Source organism: Equus caballus, chromosome 1 (assembly GCF_041296265.1).
Source record: "Equus caballus isolate H_3958 breed thoroughbred chromosome 1, TB-T2T, whole genome shotgun sequence".
NCBI classification, from domain to species: Eukaryota; Metazoa; Chordata; class Mammalia; order Perissodactyla; family Equidae; genus Equus; species Equus caballus.
This window is the reverse complement of record NC_091684.1, coordinates 61,659,011-61,681,450: the sequence shown is the minus strand read 5'-3', so window position 1 is coordinate 61,681,450 and position 22,440 is coordinate 61,659,011. Positions and strand designations below refer to the sequence as shown.

The 22,440-nt window shown below is 40.0% G+C and overlaps 1 protein-coding gene across 2 annotated transcripts; it reads right to left on the bottom strand.

Annotated features, from left to right (window-relative positions):
* Positions 1-124: 124 nt before the first annotated feature.
* Positions 125-22,148, bottom strand: OIT3 (oncoprotein induced transcript 3). 2 transcript variants are annotated; one of them, XM_001503805.6, is made up of 9 exons: positions 21,876-22,148; positions 17,617-17,991; positions 16,829-16,936; positions 13,760-13,882; positions 10,109-10,231; positions 8,684-8,844; positions 6,658-7,073; positions 2,326-2,425; positions 125-901 (listed from the first exon to the last, which is right to left on the bottom strand). In XM_001503805.6, exons 1-9 carry the CDS (start codon positions 21,976-21,978, stop codon positions 728-730), a joined length of 1,683 nt encoding a protein of 560 aa, XP_001503855.2. In that variant the 5' UTR covers positions 21,979-22,148; the 3' UTR covers positions 125-727. The 2 variants fall into 2 exon arrangements, with proteins under 2 accessions (XP_001503855.2, XP_014588879.1); XM_014733393.3 differs by lacking the exon at positions 2,326-2,425 and having other exon boundaries at positions 21,876-22,069.
* Between the last annotated feature and the right edge of the window lie 292 nt (positions 22,149-22,440).

Sequence of the window (22,440 nt, the reverse complement as noted above, 5' to 3'; positions counted from 1 at the left end):
GTATGGTATAATTTTTTACCTTTTTCTATTATCTTATCAGTCTGAGGGCATAGAACGCCAAATAACAGGGCAAATGGTGCCAAATTTTAATTTTGTCTACAGTTCAGTCATTGAACCACTTAAGTGCATGTTAATGAATTTATTAACATTTATTAATTGAAAATATTTCACTTAAGACAATATAAAAACATCAAAAGAAAATATCACGAAAGAGAAAAACCAAAGAGAATTTTTAGTACATACTTAGATTGATAAACTTCCAAATCCTCTATAACTAATCTGTATTCGAATTAAAATTTCAGGGTATAATTATTATTTACATATTTAAGGAATCATTGGGTATTTAAGTCAATTTAAAGCAACTATTTAACTTTTTTAAGTTCTCCATTTGGAATATTATACTCAACTTCCGATTTAGTGGTCCTACCGCACTTAAGTGTTTTATTGCGGGAAAGAAATGGGGGCAATAGACTGAGCAGCTTTCTGGGTGCGCAGCGTGGCTTCCAACTTTAGGAGGATGAAGCCCCACCTGGGTCAGGTTGGTCAGTGAGGTGACCTTTCCTGACTCAGTGAGCTGGAATCAGAGCGACTTGGTTCTGGGAGTTTGTCTAAACCCACAGTATTAAAGAAGCACGGTGTTCTAGGGTGTTGACTGATGTTCTCAGAGGGTGTGGGAAGTTCCAAACAGGCGGGCAGCCCGAAGCCAGGACTCAGATGTTGGGCCATCCTAGTCCTCCCAGTCGATGCTGATTGGGCCACCTGTCAGCATCTGGCTCTGTGGACCAGCTGTGTCCTCTCCTTCCACTGCCTCACGGCGCATTCGCCGGTGGCAGCCCTGGGCACAGCGGGAACGCTCATCCAGCATTCCACAGACAAGGACCCGGCAGTGCAGAAACACTTCCTAGAAAGACCATAATGATAATTAACAAAAACAACGATAACCAATGCCACTTGTGGGGCACTTTCTAGAAGCAAGACACTATGCTAAATGTTTCATATATATATTATCTCATTTCATCTAAACAATAGCCCTTTGAGGTAGATGTTATCATCTCCCTTTTATGGATGAGGAAACTGGGACTTAGAAGGGTAAGGAACTTGCCCAAATTCACTCCTTTACTAATGTGGCAAACGCACTGAGGCCCGTGGGTGATTTAAAACCCCACAGCTATAACTTCCGCCTTCGTGCAGGGACGGGAGAGGCCTTAGTGAAGGCCTCAGCTGCTAACGCTAGCATCCTCAGTCTTCACGTCAAGGTCTAGGAGTAACACTGGCTCCCACGCACTTCTGTGTAAAACAACAAGCTCTTTCTCCAATCTTCTTCCTGTAAGTAACTTCCCAAAGCGTGCTGCCTGGTGAGGAGGGAGGTTAGGATTAGACATCATGTTAGCAATCGTTCTGGAACAGCCATGTAGCTGGAAAGGACGTGAATATGCGTACTTAAATGCAGTATGTAAAAGATTTTTAGTTTCTCAAGCTTCCTTTTGTTTCTTTCAACAACTCTACTGAAACAAAAAACAAAAATACTTCCGCCTTAACATACTATATGTAGCCTCTTATAACCTCTATTCATGTATATACACTTTAAAAAGATGTATCATTCAATTTGCATATAAATTGTTATGGCAACAATTTTTCATATCTTTTTTCTATATTTATCATTTTAATAGCTGCATAATATTGCATTAATTGATATCCTATCTGGGGGCTTTTTTTCACCCCCCCCTTATAAAAATGCTCTATAAACACATCTGACAAATCTCATTTTTGTTTGTTTTTGAGAAGCTGTCGGAATTGGAATTTTTAGATAAAAGAATATGATGATTTTATGGTTATTATTACATATTTTCAGTCAACTTTCTAGAAAGTGTATCAATTTATACTGCCACTCTATATTTCTCCCTATAACCTTGCAAGTGTTGTAACTTTTATGAATTCAATATGTATAAAATAGTGTCTTTTAATTGTTTTAATTGGCATTTTAAGTACTATTTTCACTGAACATTTCACTATTTGGCTTTTCTGTGAATTTTCCTTTGCCATGTGACCACCACACAGGCTTCTTCAACCATGCCTGCCCACAAGGATTTAAAGTTGTGATCATACAGTATTTTCTTTGAACAAGCACAGCTATTTTATTGGAAGGGAGGCAGATAATTGTGACATTCATGAAGGTGTTAAACTTCTAGATGGTCAGTTTTACAGCATTTTTTCATAGAGATAATGCAGATCCTAACTCTGGGTTCATAGAATGTTACAGGTTGGGACATCAAGAAAGAAGGCTAGGCGTGGGGGTGGTTTACAAGCTAAAGGTATTCTGCTCACCTTGTGGTCTTTGCCCACAAACTTGAAGACAGGGACCTGGAAGTGCTTTGCTAGGTGATCCCGTGATGTGTACTGCTTCACTGAGTCATCAGAAACACAGCTGAAGGTAGGAGAGGGTAGCATGTAACTCTTGATTGTTTCAACAGAAGTGAAAAAAGAATCTAGTCCAACATATTTGGTCCAAGGGGAGGCAAACTGGGTGGAGGAGGCTGGGCTGCACTCAAGCTTTTTGAGAATGAAGGAAAAATGAAATTTCCTCCTTGTGAAGACATCTCAGACCCAGCCCTGCTCATTAACGCTGTCTGTCCCATCTATCATTCACTAACTGGGCACAAGGACCTCCTGTTAATGTACTGAAGTATTAGCAACAGCAACAACATTTATTTCAAAGGTAGCTTTTGAAATAAAGATAGCTTTATAAGGCTGTATTTTCATTTGTAATATACCATAGGAATTCTGCATTCACATACTTTATTATTGGTTTGAGATAGCTTTTCTTTAACTAGATTTTCTAAATACTTATTGGACACCTAATCGACACTAGCTCCTGAAGAGTCAAAGGTGAGCAAACCCCAGTTTGTGCATCAAAGAGCTGCATAAACAGCTAAGTTTCTTACAGAATAAATGGTTATATTAGGACAAAGTCATTCACCTCCATTCCTTTTTGCTCTCAGTCAGTACCACCACAGGCAATATTATTATTTTTTAACTGATGGAATGACCGTGAACCTTCATTCCTTCAGGATCGAAACTTCTGGTTGTTGTATTTGATTATGATAATATTTTATTAACCTTTATTACTGCATATGGAAGTACTATGAGGTATGTAAGAAATTCCATTATGTTCCAGCAGTGTACTCTCCAAAGTGTTTTAACTGGTTTAATTCCAAATTGTTTTAATTCCTCTTTTCCCTAATTTAATGCTAAGTTGTAGTTTGATAGGGTTTTGGGGTTTTAGTCTCAGATCTACTGCTCAAAGTGAACCTCCTAGGCTCACCCAGGGTTGGCTGGGGGAAAAGAGTCTTTATTGATTCTCCATTTTGAGGCCAAGGTTTAGTATTGATGAACCTTTTCTCCTTAAAGGCCAAGGATCACACTTGTAGTAGCTTTTCCATTCTGAATTCTAAAAGAACTTTTTTTTATGAATGTATTTTCCTTTTTATGGATAACTAAGAATTCCTACCTACCAGGCCAGGAAAAAAGTGGGGCTCAGATATAAAAGCCTATGGAACTGATATGTGCTCCACATGCTTACAGATCACTTTCTAGTTCATTGCTAATTGCTGTTTGAGTGCAGTTGAAAAATCCAATAAAATTGTTTAAAAATAAGGCATCTTGACTTATATTACTACTACTGCCTTATTCCCCTGGACTGAAGAGACTCGAAACATATAATGTGTTTTCTGTTATTTCTTGTATTTATATACTCATTTTCATTTTCCTGAGGTAAAATTAATTTATACCATCTTCTGATTATGTTCTATAATAAATATTTATTGCACATCTAATCTGTGCAACACACCCTGCTGGCTGCTTCAGAGGATGTAAAGATGAATAATATGGTCCATGACTGCAAGGAGTTTATAGTCCAGTATCTACGACAATCAGAGCAACACGATATTAAAATGGCACTTTTCATCTAAGTGCCTCATCCTTTTCAATTTATATTTACGTAAAAAATGTTATTATTTTTCTTTAAAAGAGAAAATGAAGCAGAAAGAGTTGTTACAGGGTAACATATTACAGAAGAGAACCCAGGATAAATTCTGCCTCTTGATTTGGAGTTAGTGGTGATTAGACAATGCTAGTTTGTTAACTCCAAGTTCATGTGCTAAAAGAAAAGATGGTATAGGAAAATCCAAAATATCTGATTACCCAATATGTTTGTTTTTCTGGAGATTAACTTTAATTCTACTTTGCTCAGGCTTGTATTAAATTATTTTGCATTCTCAGGTCATATGCCAACAAAAACTAGAGGAAGGTGAATCAGAAGTATTAAATATCAGGGGAGAATAGCCTGATTTAAATGTAAGCTGAGGACAACAATCGAACAATTTATAAAAATAAGTAAACTGCATTATGTTTATCTTAGGGCTCTGGACTAGCCCCAAATTACTAATATGACAAATGCTCATTCAAGAATTCATTTGGCAAATATTTAATGCCCCTTCTGGTAGGCTAGGCATTGAGGAAGAAGGAGAAGGAAGGAAGGTTTCTAGTTCAGATCAGAAGGAATCAGGGAGGCTTCATGGAGGAAAGAAACCCTGCTGAATCTTGAAGGACCAGTAAAAATCAGACAGGAAGAAAAGAGGAAGAAGATTTCAGGCAGAGGAAACAGCAGGTGCAGAGTCAGGTGGGGTGCAAGGAGCGATAGAGTTTGGGAATTGCCCACAGTTCCCTTTGGCTGGAGCAGAAACTGGAGAAGGCAGAGGTCAGAGGGTGAGGCACAGTGAGCCAAGCTGAGAGCAGGATTTTATCTTGAGGGCTCATCTCACACGTACCCTTGTGTGTTATCCGTTACTGCACTCGAGATGGAACTATTTGCCTGGGAACAGTGTAAATAGGCCTACACTGAGTGGTTTTGAGTTCCTGCCTCTGCTTTTTAAGCATTTTAATTTCTTCTACAGCATTTTTTTTTTTTTTTTTTTTGCTGTTTTGTATGTGCTAAGGGCTGGAAAATTAAACGGCACAGCTTCTTAGAAAACTATACACTTTAAATATGTGTATTTATTATATGCAATATACTCCAACAAAGGTGTAAAAAGTCATTTAAAGGAACCAAAATTCACTCCCCCACAAAAAGTAGATCCATTCCCTAATCTACTTAGCACTAAGTATGTGACTGAAAAAAAGAATTTTAAAAAATGATGCTTCTACTCCTCATTTTAAAACTTTCTGGAGATCACTTTAAGTTGGCAAGAAAACAAAACGGCTCCAGACCTCTCGGAGACCTATTACTGGCCATCCCAAGCAGCTTAGAATGAGAAGTCTTCTGCATTCTGAAAATAAGCTAAGGAATCTGAGGCTAGAAGTCCTCCTGCTGGTAAACAGTTAAATTCACCAACCAAAGGAAATCAAGAGCTAGCCAAAGGTTTTCAGCTTGTGTATATATATTTTTTCCTCTTGACTGGCTGCCCAGGGGCTCTGGGAAGCTGAGATTTGAGAGTTGGGATTTCGGAGGCTGTGTTCAGAAGCTGTCCTACAGTCCTAGGTGAAAGATAACGAGGGCTGGAATCAAGACAGTAAGAGTGAGACAGAAGGAGGTTGGGATGTTGCTACTTTTAAAAAAGCTTCCAGGTGGTCCTCATGTGCATCAGGGGTTGGAAACCACTGTGCAAGACATCGATAGCTGCAGGTGAAGGCTGCCTGTGGCAAGAGATCCGGGGAGATAAAAGCAAAGTAGAAATTTCAGAGTCTATTAGGCCGATTAGGAAAGGGGATGCACCTGAGGCGCACCTGTGGCACCCTCACTTGTCCATTTCTATTAAGCTGACTCCTGACTCCACCTGAGATATATCCCACCTGACACTGAGAGCAAGGAAGAAACTGATGAGAGACCACAATGAGTTTGCCAGTGTGAGTGTATTACATTTCCTGGGAAGGAAGCAATGGGTGTGACAACTGCTAGGCTTCCAATGACACTGTGAGACACACACAGTTCTCAATCCAAGGATCCTCGGGAAATATGAAATCTCCTTTGTATAAAACAAGCAAACAAAACTAAACTTCACTTGTGCTTTCTTCTTCTAAAACCTACCAAGTACTTCTTCTCTCTCCTTCATTACCAAGCTTAAGAGGGATCTACATATGCTGCTTCCACTTCGTCCTTGTCTTGCACTTCTCAGCGCCACCTGGCACTCACGCTGTCCCTTCTCTCTGAGCAGGTTTATCAATGCTATAGTTTCAACAATAAACAGGGGTGACTCTCTGTCCTTTATCTCTAGTCCTGACCTTGCTCCTGGGTTTAACTGATAAGCATTTGCAAATGTCCACTGAACTTCTCTTCCAATGTATACTGCAGGCATTTACAATTCAATATTATTATTTGAAATTATCATATTCAATATTTTCACCTCAATCTGCTTTTCTACCTACATCCTTTCATCTTGGTTAATGGCATTTAGTCAGTAATCCAAGCCAGAACCCTTGGAATCATGTTTGATTCCCCTCTCCCTCACCAGTTTTTACCTTCAAAACATCAATAAATGGTTTCTGAACTAGTTAAGAGCTCACAAGAGTGCCGTGTCATTTTAGGATATGACTGAGCATGTCTGTGCATTTAGAGGTCGGATGTGAACTGGGGATAATAAACAGTTTAAACAGCATAATTACCCATCCCGGATAAGGTAGTACTTCAGGATCTCATCGATCTTGGATGTGGGAGTAGCAAAGCAGCTCTCCACCAGGCTTTCTAAGCCATTCACGTGCACCAGGGGCTCAATGCCAAAGTAGAGGGAGTCGCGAAGCTTGAGGGTGGGCAGAGCTTCCCGGTAAGGCTCTTCAAACTCATTGTCCTTGAAGATCTCCAGAGTGAACGGGAAGATTCCATGACTGCGGCTCATGATTTCCAATGGAGTGTTTCGAAGGTTGGGAACGTATCCTTCAGAAATGGTGTAGAGGCGCGGAAACTCGCAGGTCACCGGGATCAGCAGTTTGCTGGTTCGGATGATGATGTCCCCGCTGCTTCCTGGGGTCTGCTTGGGTAGACCTGTCACAAGGTTGCTAGCCACGATCTTGTCATTCACCACCTGAGCCAGGCCAGGGCCAGGAGAGGAAAAGGTTTTATGTTTATTTTCTACAGATTTGGTTTACTCCCTTTTGACCACAAGATTCTCCAAACTTCTATTTATTTCAAAATACGTTAGAGATTTGGTTGCTGAAGCCTGAAGGTTTTTTTTTTTTTAACTGTTTCTCCTCTTTTTAGCAAGATGTTCTGTTAAGAGTTTTACATACTATTTCATGGTTAACTCACACATTCCTTCAGAGTATCACTCATAAAACCTGAACTGTGCAGAATCAGCAAATTCAAACTTCTGATATTTTAGAAAAGAACAGCTTCTGTCTATTATATTTTTCTAGACTCCTCCATCTGGTGATCAGGCTGCAGCATGACCTTGGGCTGAACTCATCCACACGCAGAACTTCAGCTGTCACATTTATACAGATGATTTTCAGTTCTTTATCTCCAGCCTTGTCTGCCTTCCTGTGTACCAGAAACTCTGACTCATCATTTCCATTTGATTATCCACAGATACAAGAAACACAATTTGCCTAAGATGGAACCACCTTTTCTCAAATATCTCCCCCATGTCTCATCCAAAGTCTAATTAGCTCTCTGATTTTCTCTTAGTCGGATTCAATAAATATTTGTTGAATCAAATGGTCGCAAGGGCCTCTGCATGGATCTCTTGGATCCAGGTCCTCTTTTTTTCTACCCATCTTGCACTCTTCTGATTTCATTACAACAGTGCCTGCCTAACCCCATTTCTACAGGATAAAGCCCAAACGTCTCACCCTAGCACACAAGGCAGATCTTTGGAAGCACAGTCTCCCCCCATCTACTTTTCCAGTTTCCTTTTCCAACAGGAATTCCTTGCCAGTCAGGCTGTATTGCCCATTCACTCAGCATAAGGCTTAAGTACTCTCATCTCTGAAACGCTCCTTGTTTCCCACCTGAAACGCCCTTTCTTTTCCTCTCTGCCTGTGTAAAGCACACACATGCTTCATCCCAATTCAAGTCCCGCCTTTCTTGACTGCTCCAGTGTTTGTCCCTTTCTGGACTCCTATAGCACCTATCGCCTGTGTCACCGTCTCTTATTTATATTTTGTGTGTGTTGTCATCTCGATACGACTGTGTACGTTCCTAAAAGTCAGGAATCTTGTTTCATATATCCCTCAGACTCCTGGGCCCAGGGCTGTGCACAGATATTTCGGATGAAAGTACAAACCTTTTACCTCCATCTGGTTCAATACTCAAACTCATCTGCTACCTTATAAATGAACCATCATCTACACCAGTTGCTTTCTTCAAGTAAAATAACTGGTCAGAGGGAATGTAGCCAGCCTCGGTACTAGTGCTTATGCACTAAGGAAATTGTCTGCACATATTGGACAGGTGGGACTATTTGAAAACAGAAATAGCAGAATTCTTCTTAAGTCCCTGTCCTCATAGTGCTAGGACCAAGGCAAATGCTCAATAATATATTTGTTAATGAATGGCATATGATTTTTTTGAGCTTCATTCTTTCATGTGGAAATACTTCATCTATGACGCAAGCCACACTGCATACCTCTGTCAACCACCTCCCAAATAACTGGCTTTTGATCATTTCCCAAGTGTCGTCTAGGAAGAACCTACATCGACCACTGTGCCACACGTCTTGAGGGAGAAGAGGATGTTGACATGGGTGCCATTGGACACTCCTCGGCAGGAGGTGTTGGTCAGGAAGAGCTCCAGACCGCCAACCAGGTCCCTGGGGATGCTCACTTCAATGGTGTTCGACTTGCACAACACGGGGACTGCAGCAGAAAGAGCCTACCGTTAGAACAGGGAAACCTGAACTGGGAGAAGGACAAGGAAGGCTTCTAGGAGAAATCATTTCACGCTCACATGATGAGCTTTTTGTTTTATCCTCAAGGAAATCATAAAGCTCATAAGGCTCAAAACAAGTTGGTGTATAAAACCAGGACTCCTGGGGCTGGCCCCGTGGCCGAGTGGTTAAGCTCGCGCGCTCCGCTGCAGGCGGCCCAGTGTTTCGTTGGTTCGAATCCTGGGCGCGGACATGGCACTGCTCATCAAACCACGCTGAGGCAGTGTCCCACACGCCACAACTAGAAGGACCCACAACGAAGAATATACAACTATGTACCGGGGGGCTTTGGGGAGAAAAAGGAAAAAAAATAAAATAAAATCTTTAAAAAAACCCAAAAACCCCCCCAAAAAACCAGGACTCCTAACTCCCACAGTTGTGGTCAAATAACGCTCCTCAAATATATTGTTCCCTGAATGAGGAAATATTGTGTTCAAGTTCCAATTCAACAAACATTTATTTCAGTGTGGCTAGCAAAACTCCATGAACTGAAACACCAAAAGGATTAACTTTTAGCACAAATACAATTTATTGGCAATATAGAAAAGCACTGCTTTGATATAGGCTTAAATTATAAATGGTACTACTTTGACTTTACCATTAATTACTGCCCCATAAAGGGAGGTAATAAAAACAATGTTAGTGCACTTGGGGAAGAGTTCCAAATTATCCTTGCATTGCTCAGTAAACCATAAACTCCGACTATAAATTCCACTTTAATTTAATACAGAAAAGATTGCTTTTCCTTAGCATTCCCATGCCGACTTCTCCAGACTCTACAAATACCCTAAAGGGAACACTTACGGGCATGGTCAGAAAATATGTGAGGATGATATCAATATGTGAGGATGTATTGTAAGAGTGGCATAGTATAAAGAAATCAGAGATAGGTGCCCATTAAATATTTGCTGGATGAATGAACTGATATTCTGGACATACATAAGTAGACTTCTAGAAAATAGTTCTCAGGGGATTGTTGACGCTCATATTGTAAGTGTAGGGAGAAGAATCAGTTCCCTAGGGCTTTCAACTTAGTACCTGTTAGAAAAGAAAAGAACTGCATCAATGTCTTAGACTTCTTGCTGAAAGAGCTGGTATTCTAAAAGATGAGAATCTGACACACTTGGGTGAGGAATGCAGAGAGATTCAAGGGGAGGAAGTCAGAGCAGAGGTTGAGCCCATCTGGGTACTACCTTGGCAAGTGTGGTTATCCTCAGACAGCACTAAGCCCCGGGGGCATTCACACTGATAGGCCTTCTCAGACATAAGGCAAGAATGGCTGCAGCCACCGTTGTTATTGTGGCATCCTTCAATGTCTGCAATAAAAACCAAAAGAAAAGAGAATGCTCTTATAGCCCTCTTCCCCAAGAATTCTGGTTCTTAGGATGGCATTTTGCACCAGGGATTATGCTTGACTCATCACAGTATCAATGGGGCCTAACCCAGTCACTGAGACACCTGGAGAAGCCCACAGAAAAAAAATGTTTATTAAGTGTTTTAGCTACAAAGAGCAAGCTTACAACATCCACAGCTCTAATCACTCAAGCTCGTCATTTTGTAGAATGCCCTTCAACCTGGATTTGCCTGTTTTTCTCATGGTCACGATTTTGGAGAGGAAGACCCAAAAGTCATTTCTTAATTGCCATAACATTTAATCCACCCAATTTGAAATTCTGTAGGGTATTGCTGATGTAAAAGGGACTGACAGAATATAAATTCACCTGGACCAGCTAGGTGGCTCAGAGTTATTGCCAGCTGGTTGGATCATCAGCCCTTCTCTTCAAGTCTCTAGAAATAACAGCACTGGAGATAGGGGTCTTGGGCTGACATCACACTATAAAAATGAGCCTTAGACGACACACTAAAAGAGTCCATTCAACTGAGCTCTTTGTGACATTCCTCTTATGAGGTGGTTTGAAAAGCTTCCTTTTTTAAAGTTTTGCACTTTCAAAAAGCATGCTCAATCAAATGGACAAAAAGGAAAAAATATTCAGTTGAAAACTGAAGAAACTGCCGTTTGATTTCATAGTCAGCAGAAGAAAAATAATGACCTTTGTGGGCTCTGGACATAATCTTTTAGATCAAGGGTCCTGAGACTCTGGCCTGCTGCATGTTGCTGAGGATAACGTTCTATCGGCACACGGTCTCTCCCATTCATTCACCTATCGTCTACGGACGCGTCTCACTACGAGGGCAGAGCTGAGCAGTTTCAACAGATTCGTGTGCTCCACAAAGTCTGAAAAATTTACTGTTTGGCCTATACAGAAAAAGTTTGCTGCCCCCTGTTCTAGGGTAAGATAATAAAAGGAAATGCTTCTAAATCATCTAAGATGCTCAAGGAAAGATACGAGCTGATTTCCAATTGAAGCTGTAACACTCAGTTCAATAATAGTGAAAAGAATAGCTCTTTGGAACGTCAGTAAATTAACTTGGGATGAATCTATTTTTGTGAAACATATAGAGAGAATAAATTTGCAATGAATTAATCTTTAGAAAATTTAAGAGAGATTAGGCTACACCTGTTTATAAATCTGTATAATTAAAAAGGATAAGAGCACTCCTGTGGGCTTTTGAAATAACTGACAATGCTATATAACAGTGTAGACAAAAGCATAAAAATATGCTGTAAGATGTTAAAATCAACATTAATGGAAATTTTTTTCTTAAAAATGATCTTCATTAAGTCATTTAATTTCTCTGGGTCTCAACTTCAATACTTGTAAAACGAAGGTGTTGGACTAAATGTTCATGCACTCAGGATATTTCCAGGTCTAAAACTGCAAAGCACAAAATAAATTAAAATTCTAAACTGGCTTAAGGGATTCAAGTCTCCTACAAGGATAAACCAAAATGTTTAGAATGGATATATCCGGCAAGTGGGATTGTGGGTCATTTTAGTTAACTTTCTTTTACTCCTCTGTATTTTCTTCTATGAACATAACTCTTTCATAATAAAAAAAAAAAGAAAAATTACTTAAAAATTAAAACGAGATTTTTATTAACAAAAAGAAGATACAATTATCTAACAGACTAGCTAAAGAAACAAATATGTTTAGACTATTAATAAAACTTAAGGATTTAAAATACAGATCTTAATTCTAAAGTGTAACTGATATACAAATTTTATCTTCTGCTAAAATACTTTTCAGTTATGATTATTAGGTTTTAAAATTATATGAGGATTAACTGTAATATTCCAATAAAGTGCTCATGAATAATTATAAATATTTCTCATGGAACATTTCATTAATATTCAAATATGCAAAGATTATTGCATAAAATAATTAAGATTTAAGGAGGATTCAGGACATTACCCTTATTCAATAAAATTTAAAGCACATTTAGTCTTGTTATAAAGGGCAGTAGTTTAATATTCTGCCTAATGGTCCCTCAGTTAACAATGCAAACTTTGTTGCATGGAATAAATTGTGGGCACTAGACATAATTTTTCCCTTTGGGGTGGTATTTTATTATTTTGAATATAACTAGAATAAAGTGAGCTCTTCTATTATAGTCTATTGTGCCACAAATTCAATTATCCTCTGGAACAAATCATATGTCCTCTGTGAATAATAATAATTAAGCCATTTATCTCTTTATGTAATCTGCAGAGAGTTATTTTTTGTCCCTCAACTCTCAGTGTCATGAGGTTCAGACTTACTAGAGCAAGGTGATGAAATTTTAGCTGTCATAATTTGCAAGGGCAAATGTGCCTTAGAGAAGGGACGTTAAGTTTTATATACTAATAGTACACAATTTCCATTTCAATTATTTGGCATACATTATGAATTCTTTTTTACTACTTAATCATATGAAATGTATACAGCACTTCTGCTATTAAAAATAGATAATTTTGGGGCTGGCCCTGTGGCCTAATGGTCAAGGTTTTCTGCGCTCCATTTCAGTGGCCCAGGTTCTTGGTTTCGAATCCCAGGCATGGACCTACACCACTCGTCAGCCAAGATGTGGCAGTGACCCACATACAAAATAGAGGAATATTGGCACAGATGTTAGCTCAGGGCTAATCTTCCTCAAGCAGAAAAAAGAGGAAGATTGGCAACAGATGTTAGCTCAGGGAGAATCTTCCTCAGCAAAAAAAAAAAAAAAAAAAAGAAAGAAAGAAAACAAGAAAATTTTACTTAACTCCAAAAAATGTATTAATCTTCAATTAAGCATACAGGGAAAAAATAGGCTTCATGTAAACCAGTTTACTTCCAAGATGCTAAGACTTACTTATGAAACTTGGTTAAAAACACAAACTCTAAGGCCCATCCTGCCTCACTGAATCAGAGCCTCCAGGAGAGAGGCCTATGGAGAGGCCGGTTTAAAAGCACCCTGGTGAGTCTTCTCAGCGGGGAAGCTTGAGAAACACTGCCGTAAACCGTTTGTTATGCCACTTGCCTCCGTTATCTTGCTACTCTAGGTGTGCTCCTTGCACCCACAGCTTAGGTGTCACCTAGAAGTTATTTAGAAATGCAATGTCTTCGCCTGACCCCAGACCTACCGAATCAGAATCTGCATTTTAACAAGATCCCAGGTAATTCGTGGGCACATTAAAGTTTGAGAAACACAGAATACCCTATTTTTATTTCCCCGATTAAAACATGGCTCTCTGCCTCCTGCAAAATGCAACAACTCCCTCCTGTTAAGTCTTAGAGACAAAATCAGTAGTGAATTCTGTCTGCGACATGAACATCCTCGGTGATGGTGGACTCCTTTTGCCATTTCTTTACACAGCCAAATTGTTACTCTCCTCTAATGTTGTGCAGTTTCATGAACATCAAAGAATAAGCCAATGGCTCAGCTTGGGCTCTTCATTTGAATTCCTGCTTACTCATTCTCACCTTCACAAGTCTTGCCATCACTTTTTAGCACACGGCCAGCCCCACACTCACAGCGATAGGAATTTTTGAGGTTTACACAGATCTCACTGCAGCCACCATTGTTTTGCTCACATTCATTTTCATCTGTAGAAGAGAAACCACATTATTACACACTGCTAAGCAACTCCAACTTTTCCCAAGCCCCTTAGCAGAATCTCCACATCTTTTCAGATCCTGTTGATAGATTTTCGACAACCCAACCCCCTCGGTGTGATCCGGTATAACCACTTCTATCAACCTGATCTCCACCAAGTTATTCGTCCATTTGCTCTCTGCCAGAGCGGAAGGCACCAAGTTGCTTGCCAGTTCCCTCCTAAGGGCAAAACCGTGGGGAAATGAAGTTACTTTTGTTACTTGGGTTCACTTATTTGTCTGTATTAGTGAATCTCATTTTCTCCAATGTGTTCCTGAAGATTTCCTAACTAAATACAAACCTATAAATCAAATTGAGTTTTAAATACATTTAAATACATATATTGCAGAAGGAAATATCTGACAAAATGTTTTGTGAGGCAGTCTTTTGTTATAACATGAACAACTGCCCTCAAAATCTATTTTAAATATTAGAATATTCTCACATTGTAGTTAAGCAATGATTGTTAACTTTTTAAGGATCTGATGGGGGCCGGCCCCGTGGCTGAGTGGTTAAGTTTGAGCGTTCCGCTTTGGCGGCCCAGGGTTTTGTTGGTTCGGATGGTTTGGGCGTGGACATGGCACCACTCATCAGGCCATGCTGAGGCGGTGGCCCACATAGCACAAACAGAGGCATTCACAACTAGAATACACAACTATGTACTGGGGAATTTGGGGGGAAAAGAAGAATGTGGCAAAAAAAGAAGATTGGCAACAGTTGTTAGCTCAGGTGTCAAGCTTTAAAAAAAAAAGAATCTGATGAAGGATACAGACTCTTGCTACAAAAATGTGCACAGCTGGCAATAAATGTCGATCTCCTTCTTTTTACAAACAAAGAAAGGGAAGCTTGGGAGCTAAATTTGTCAAGACCTGGATATAGGATATAAGCCAGGGACCGGAGCTTGAAACCCACAGGGTGACAGAAGGCATGACCTTGGGCCCAGGAGAGGAGATAAGCTGGAACTGAAATCTTGCTTAAGTCCAGGACCCCAAAAAAGGTCTCCCAACAATGAAAGGGGGAGTAGCAGAACTTTGCTCCAAGGCCCAGGGAAGCAGTAAGGAAGCTTTCTGTCTGAGGTTCTAGAAGAGAGAAAAACCTTCATAAACAATGGAAACCCCAAGTTGGGCCCTGTCATGGTTGAAGTACGAAGTTATATTTCCTACATAGTGTGGGGATATTGAAGCTGAGAAACTGTTAAATTTGGCCTGGACTGGTAAAGCTTCTGTGAAGCCTGACAGAAGCCTTTGAAAAACTGCTCTGTAGTAAAACTTCCACAAACCAGGTGATGAGTGGAGTCCCATGGAAAAATAATTACAACAGGAGGTGGTTTGCCATAAAACACTACACATGAGGAAGTGATTCACTATGAGAGAGAGCTGGACAAATAATAAACAGAAGGCTTTGAACTGGAGATAACCAAATAATCCAGAAAAATTCATAATACAAGGATTTTAAAAATCACTAAACTGATAAAAGCAAGGATAGTAACCAAAATAAAAGAAGTGTGTAACAAGACAAAACAGAATTGAAAACAAACAAACAAACATGTAGAACTTGTAGAAATGAAAAATGTGGTCTCTGAGATCAGAATCTTCACGGGGCCCCTACTACCTGAAAAATGGATGGTGAGAGGCGTGAGCAACCTTCCTGGATGTGGCCACACTGGTGTTTGGGTCCAGGCCTCTGTTTCAAGCCTGCATTACTTGGCTTGGGACTGATTTTTTTAAAAATTTTAATTGAGTTCATAATAGTTTACATCAATGTGAGATTTCAGTTGCACATTATTTCTCGACTGTCACCACATAGGTGCTCCCCTTCACCAGCTGTGCCCACTCCCCACCACTCTTCCCCTGGTAACCACTGAGCTGTTTTCTTGGGAACTGATTTTTTAATGTAAGGGAGAAATAAACTTCTACTTACTTAAGCCATTGTTATTTGAGGGTTTATTATTATTTACAGCCTAGATACTCTATGCCCCAACAATTCCACTTTTATCGATATACTGTATAGAATGCCTCATGGATGGGGTAAAGTATCATTTTTATGTTAATTTTAAGAACATGCAAAACAACGCTATATATTATTATGGGTACATATATAAATAATAAAATCGTGAAAACAGAGACCAGAAGAACACACACTAACTTCAAAACACTGATTATCCCTAGAGGGTGAGAGAGGAAAGTGAGATGGAGTGAGCTGGCTTTACTTGTATCTGTAAAATTTTATTTCAAAGAAAAGGAAGAATAATTTAACAGAAATATAAAGCAAGTCACATGTGTAATTTTAAATTTTCTAGTAGTCACATAGAAAAATTTGTTAAAAGAAATTGGTAAAATTAATGTTAATAATATATTTATCACTTAATCTAACATGTCCAAAATATTTCATTTCAATGTATAGTCAATAATAAAATGATTGAGGTATTTTTCCTTCTTTTTTTGAACTAGTCTTCAAAATTCAGTATAGCGTATCTCAACTTGGATGCTAAATTTCGTCAGAAATACTTGGTCCATATTTAGAGTCATAAAATTTACAGCTGGTTACTCAAGATGTCCCAAACTTTTCTGGTTTTCCAATGACTGAATCAAGTAGCAGTTTTAAACATAAAATGAAGTAAAATTAAAATTCAGTTTTTCAGTCACAGTAGCCACATTTCAAGAGCTCCATAGCCACACACGGACAGTGGCTACTGTATTGGACAGCATAATTCTAGACTATCCCTACAGATGATATAAATTTGGCTTGTGGCTTTAATTATAAACTATAAAGGCAAACACCATTCCAAGCGTTCAGAAACACAAACTGGAAAATGATGGGCTCTGAGTCAGGAAGAGTTTTTTGATTTGTCCCTTTGATCCTAATAGTCCATTTCTACTTCAAGATTAGTTTCTTACCAAAGCATGTCTGCCTGTCGGGGCCCAGCACGGTTCCTGGAGAGCACGTGCAGTCACTGGGATCCAAGCAGCTGCCATGGCAGTCCTCATCACAGATGTCATAAAAATCTATGGAAGGACAAAGATGACCTTTCATGAGGGGTAAGGGCCAGAGGACATTCCCATTCATGAGAAAGCCTCAAGAGTTCAATCACGGGGTACAAGTTCCTAGCCACCATCAAGAGAATTCTAATTGTTCAGGGTTTACATAACCCAATGGAAAGAGATACTGCCCCGGGACTTCTTCCGTCATTTAGATCAATGATTCCCAACTTCAGATCCACAGGCCCTTGGGTGGCCATAGAGTTTCTGCAAATCTAACGCCTCACCAAACAAGACCTGTAGACTAAATAATTATGTCCTACACTTCTATGGACTCTATTTTTTAAATGTGTACAGATTTTGACGGGATTAATAACACAAAAATTCATTTAAAGGCATTGCTGATCTCATTACTGATCCCTTTATGTATAATTTTAAAAAATCACTGGATACTATTCACAATGCTGCCATATGGATCTCTGATATATATCTTAAAAAAGGGTCCCTTTCTATTCTTCAGGAATTGTTCAGAAATCTAAGAACAGATCTCATAAATCACAGTCTGGAGGTATCTGTGGCCCTAAATCAATGTTATTCAGACTTTGAGATACTACTGTCACCATGATGGAACTTCATAAGGCACTTTTCTCTTTGATGCCATCTGTGGCCTTGTGAAGGAGGAAGGAGAGCACGGGGAGGGTACTCACGACCACAGTAGACATGAAAGCAGACACTGGGCCTGGTCAGACGATACACATAGTAGCCTCCAGGGCAAGCCTTCACCTCCACCGTGGTGTTCCAGAGGCAGCAGTTCCCATTGAAGCTCGCACAGGCCTGGCGTTGCACAATGCCATCACCTTCTAGAGGGTGGCTGCCATTGAGCCAGACAGGTGCATGGGTCCCACAGTGGTTTTCTGGTATGCAGAAGGTGGGCATGGCATCCCCTGCCATGCCAGTGAAGCGGTACCACTCCCCATCCACATGGTTGTCACATAGAGGTGGACCTTGAGACTCATCAAATTGGTGGTCAGTATTCCTCCAGGGCTCATTCAGACTGATGTAAGCAGAACAAGGATCTAGGGCTGGAGATGAAAAGAACACCTCAGAGGCAGCATGTGTTTCAGGTCAAAGTGGCAACAGCCTGAGTCCACCTTCTTGGTCTTGCATTTTGGCTTTTTGGGGTTCAGAAAGAAATAATCTCAAGTCCCAAAAAGTTGCTGTTTAAGGTTGTTCAAGTTGACTTAAACATGTTTCATAAACGCCTTTCACAAAATTATTTCAAATCTATTTCAAGTTTAGTGTTAGCATTGGACTGAACTTTTTATTTGCAGTAATCATTTAATAGAGGGATGATTGTTCAGACCAAGGGAGTTGAGGATTATAGTCTCCTTGAATTCTGCACTTGTGAGACAATATTTTGAATATTGTGTTCACATCTGGAAGCTATATTTTATGAAAGTAATGGACAAACTTGGTATCCAGAGGAAGGTGGCCAGACTGAGAAGGGAGGCTGAAAATTATTTACTGGGGAGGAAGTTGAGAACTATAGGTCAAAGAATATGCATATCAGTTTTCAAAAATCTGAAACAGGTTTGTGGAAGAGGAGGTAGGTATTCTGTTATAACAACAAGAACAATTGTTATGGAAAATCACATTTCAGTTCACCTACTCAGTAATGGAGAGGCTGTATGAGAGTACGGTAAATTCCTCATCTTTGGAAATTTTCAGAAAGTATTTGGATGCAAGATTCCAAATGATGCAAGATTGCTCGTTTGTAAGCAAGACTATGGGTGGAATTTTGCACTAGTGGGAAGTTTGACTTAATAATGTGTAAAGCTCATTCCACTGAAAAGGAAAAGGCCTCTGGTGCATGTCAGCTGCTTTGAAATGTGCTGGCAAGTAGTTATCAAAGATATTCTCAAAGTGAATTTTGGTATATATTCCATCAGCTTATTGAAAATTTCATGAACTTTGTGTATTCACAATTAACCACAGAGTTACTATCTATAATACAGAAACATTTCCCAAGCGCACATTTGCAGCGCATAAATTGCATGAACAAATATCAAAAACATTTTAATGACTAAAGACACCAATATCGCCAATATTCTCACTGCTTCCCTCAATTTCAGGGAATCAGTGAATTAATGTAGGCATCTGCTGTCCTTATGAAAAATCTAGAAAACCAAGAAATTCTAGAAAGGAACACTAGCCAGAGAGTACTATCCTTCTTAATGCAGGTGAGGCTGACTTAACTGACATTGTAGGCAGGGAATTCACATTAAGGTTGATACATTTTGTGGGCAGGAAATTCAATTTTAGCAAATACTGCACAACAATTAAATGTGGATGGGCCATGATCATAAAATCTAGGTTGTCTAGAAAATATTTTGGATTTTCCCAGTCTACATCTGAAACTCAACTTTACTCTCTAAACTTCAGCTGCTTGTAGAGGAGGGTGTAGCCTAGTGCTAATGGCCCCACCCAGAACGTGACAGCTTGGGGCAAGAAACAAGTAGGATATTGCAATTTCTGGAAATCACATATTTGCAGAGTTGCATATGGCAAGAGCAATCCTCTCCTTTAAAAAGTCTCTGAGGTGTCCCAATTGAGCCCTAGAATCTAGTTCGATGTCCCTTGAAGGGAAGAAATGTCCTCATATAGACTCTCTCTCCTCTCAAAAGGGAAAAATTCCCTCATCTTCTCTCCTAGCTGTGGTTCTCTTCTGAAGCAAGGTTTCCAGGGCAATTTCACAGGCGATTATAAATTCATAGAAATATTTGGCTCATCTCTTTGGCTCAAATTTTATAAGCAATGGTTAGGTACTCAACTTTTAATGGCTTTTACAGAAATTCCCAAACCTCCCTCAATAACATGATTTATAAAGTTTCTCCTTAAACTTAATTGTCATTTCCTGTGCTATTTGTTAAAAGCTCACTTTCTCTCTTGTGGTAGGGGATATATGGCACAAACAGGAGAAATTTACCAACAATCTTCTTAAAATAAATAAATAACATATGTTTTTAAAAATTACCCACGCAATATTTTCTAACATTAAATATACCCATTCCACTCCACCCTCTTTTAAGGCAGTAATCCGATCCTTTAATAATCTGGCCACTGGTGTTAATTCCTGTTTTCACTCTCAACATGGAGCCGGGAATTTGGTATTAAGCCTATTGCGTCCTAAACTGCTGACATATATACTCCTCAAAGGGGAGCGCTTCAAAAAGAACAGCCCTGAGGGTTCCTGTCAAAGTTCAAGTCAGGGAGTCCCCAGCTTCCCAGAACGCAACCCTGCCTTTTGCTAGGGCCTGACTGCCGGCGCCCTACCGGTTGCCCCTCCCTGGTGCCCCTAGTCAGGGCGGGCACCTCTCAGCGGCGGAGCGTCCCCGCCCTTTCACCCCGGTGTTTGCAGAACTGCCCTCAACTCGAAGTACCCCAAACTTAGGTGCGCACCCTGGATGCGCCTCTCCTGTGCTTGCCGTCGCCCTACTCTGCGACCGCGCGCTGGGTCCGGAAGCCCCACTCTCCTTTCTTCCTTCTCCCTCCCTCCTTCTCTGTCCCTTCTTACTCTCCCCTAACGCTTCCCGCTTCCCCACCTCCTCTCCCCTTCCTCCTTTCCTTCTCCCTCTTCTTTGCTCTCACTCGTCCCGCCCCCACCCAAATCTCCAGCCCCAAAGTTCTCCCTTTGTCTTCCTTCTGACATTGAGTCAAACGTCTTTAGAAGGGCTGTAAAAAATAAATAAATAAATAAATAAATAAAATCTAAAAGCTCTAGGAGGGAAGAAGGTGTATGATGGAAGGGACAGGAGGTACTAGATGAAGAGATAGCCAGGGAGGAGAGCAGGAAGAAAGGCGAGTGGAAGCTGAGGAGAGGAGGACTTTTGCTAAAGCGACTCTTGGTTAGGTATTGGCAGCAGATAAAGAGTGAGTAATTAAACTCAGCTCAAGCCTATTTGTTTTTAATAGACTATTGTTTAGAAGAGTTTTAGATTTGGAGAACAGCTGAGAAGCTAGTTCAAAGAGTTCCCATATACTCAGCACCCAGTTTCCCATACATTAGTATGGTACCTTTGTCACAATTAACGAACCAGTGCTGATACATTATTATTAACTCAACTCAGTGGTTTAGTCCAATTTCCTTAGTTTTTGCTTATGTCTTTTTCTGTTCCAGGATCACATCCAGGACACTATATTACATTTCATTTTCATGTCTCCTGAGTCTCCAGCCTATTTTTAATGTCTATCCCTAAAGATGCTAGTTACCATGAGAACCCTGAGTTACTCTGAAGGAATAAATCAGGGTCAATTAAACAGTGAGCTATGCAAGAGTGCCAGGAAGGATGGTTCTCTCCATTTCAACCTCCTCTCGCCCTGGCATCCAACTAGAACTTAAATTCTATTTGTTAGTAACTGGAAGTGCAACTTGTCTTTGCCTCGTTGGCCAGTTTTGTGCCAAGCCTGAGGAGGGGGACAGTTTAAGATTCACTCAATCTTTGCAAAAAGTCATATTTTCCGATGTCAAGAATAGGAAGTTTGATTTATCCAGAACTGGGCCTTTCATGGGGACAGAGCATTCAGTCCGTCCCTTGTATTCATTAAAGAAAAAACTCTATCCTCACCTCTAAAAATCATTTTTTTTGCTTTTAAAGTCGCAACTATAAAAGTGCCTAGAATATGAAGAGGTTAGAATTCCTTTTACACATATTCCAAGAAATACTTAGCTCGTGAAAAGCTTGGATATGGCAGATCCATGGAAATTCTGGATGTCCAGACAAGAGACTAAATGGAACATGAAACAAATCCTCTGAAAATATATCTACATAGGTTATCAATGACTTTCCTTACAATATTCTAGAACCAGTATTTGGGATACTGGAATCTGCTCTTAATAATTTGTGCAATAATAGCAAATTCCCACAACAAAAAATGCATTGTGCCAAGTACTTGACACAAGACTCACCCCTTGGTGACACAGGTGTGATTGTGATGAAGAGGCAGGTGAGAAGCAGGAACTGAGGCATCCTTCTGGACCAGCCACCAGAAACAGACTGGAAAATCCTCATAATTCCAGTTTTCTTTTGTCTCCTTTTTTAAGCACTTTCTTTTAGAGGCCTCTGGGCTCTTATGAAGAAAGACTTTTCAGTACTTGTTGGGGCTTTATCAGAGGAAGAGGATGAGTGGGATAAGGTGTCCATTGCTCTGGCCTTGACCCCAGATAGAAGCTTTGCTTTACACTGTGAACAGGGTTATTTTATTGATATTTTTCTTTAGGAAAAAAACCCTTACAATCCCTCATCCTCCTATTGTTTTCACTCCAGAATTCCCTGCAATGAGACCTCCAGTATCTTATCCAGAAGGGAACTTCAAATGAGGGACATCCTCTCACATCAAAATCTTGTTTGGTGACTGCTAGGAATTGAGTTCATGATGTCGCAGCCATAGCATTGCATACTAAATGAGAATGGGATAAAGCCAAATTGTTGGAACTGGTCATTAGGAAATGTCTTGGTTGGAGGGTCAAGAAA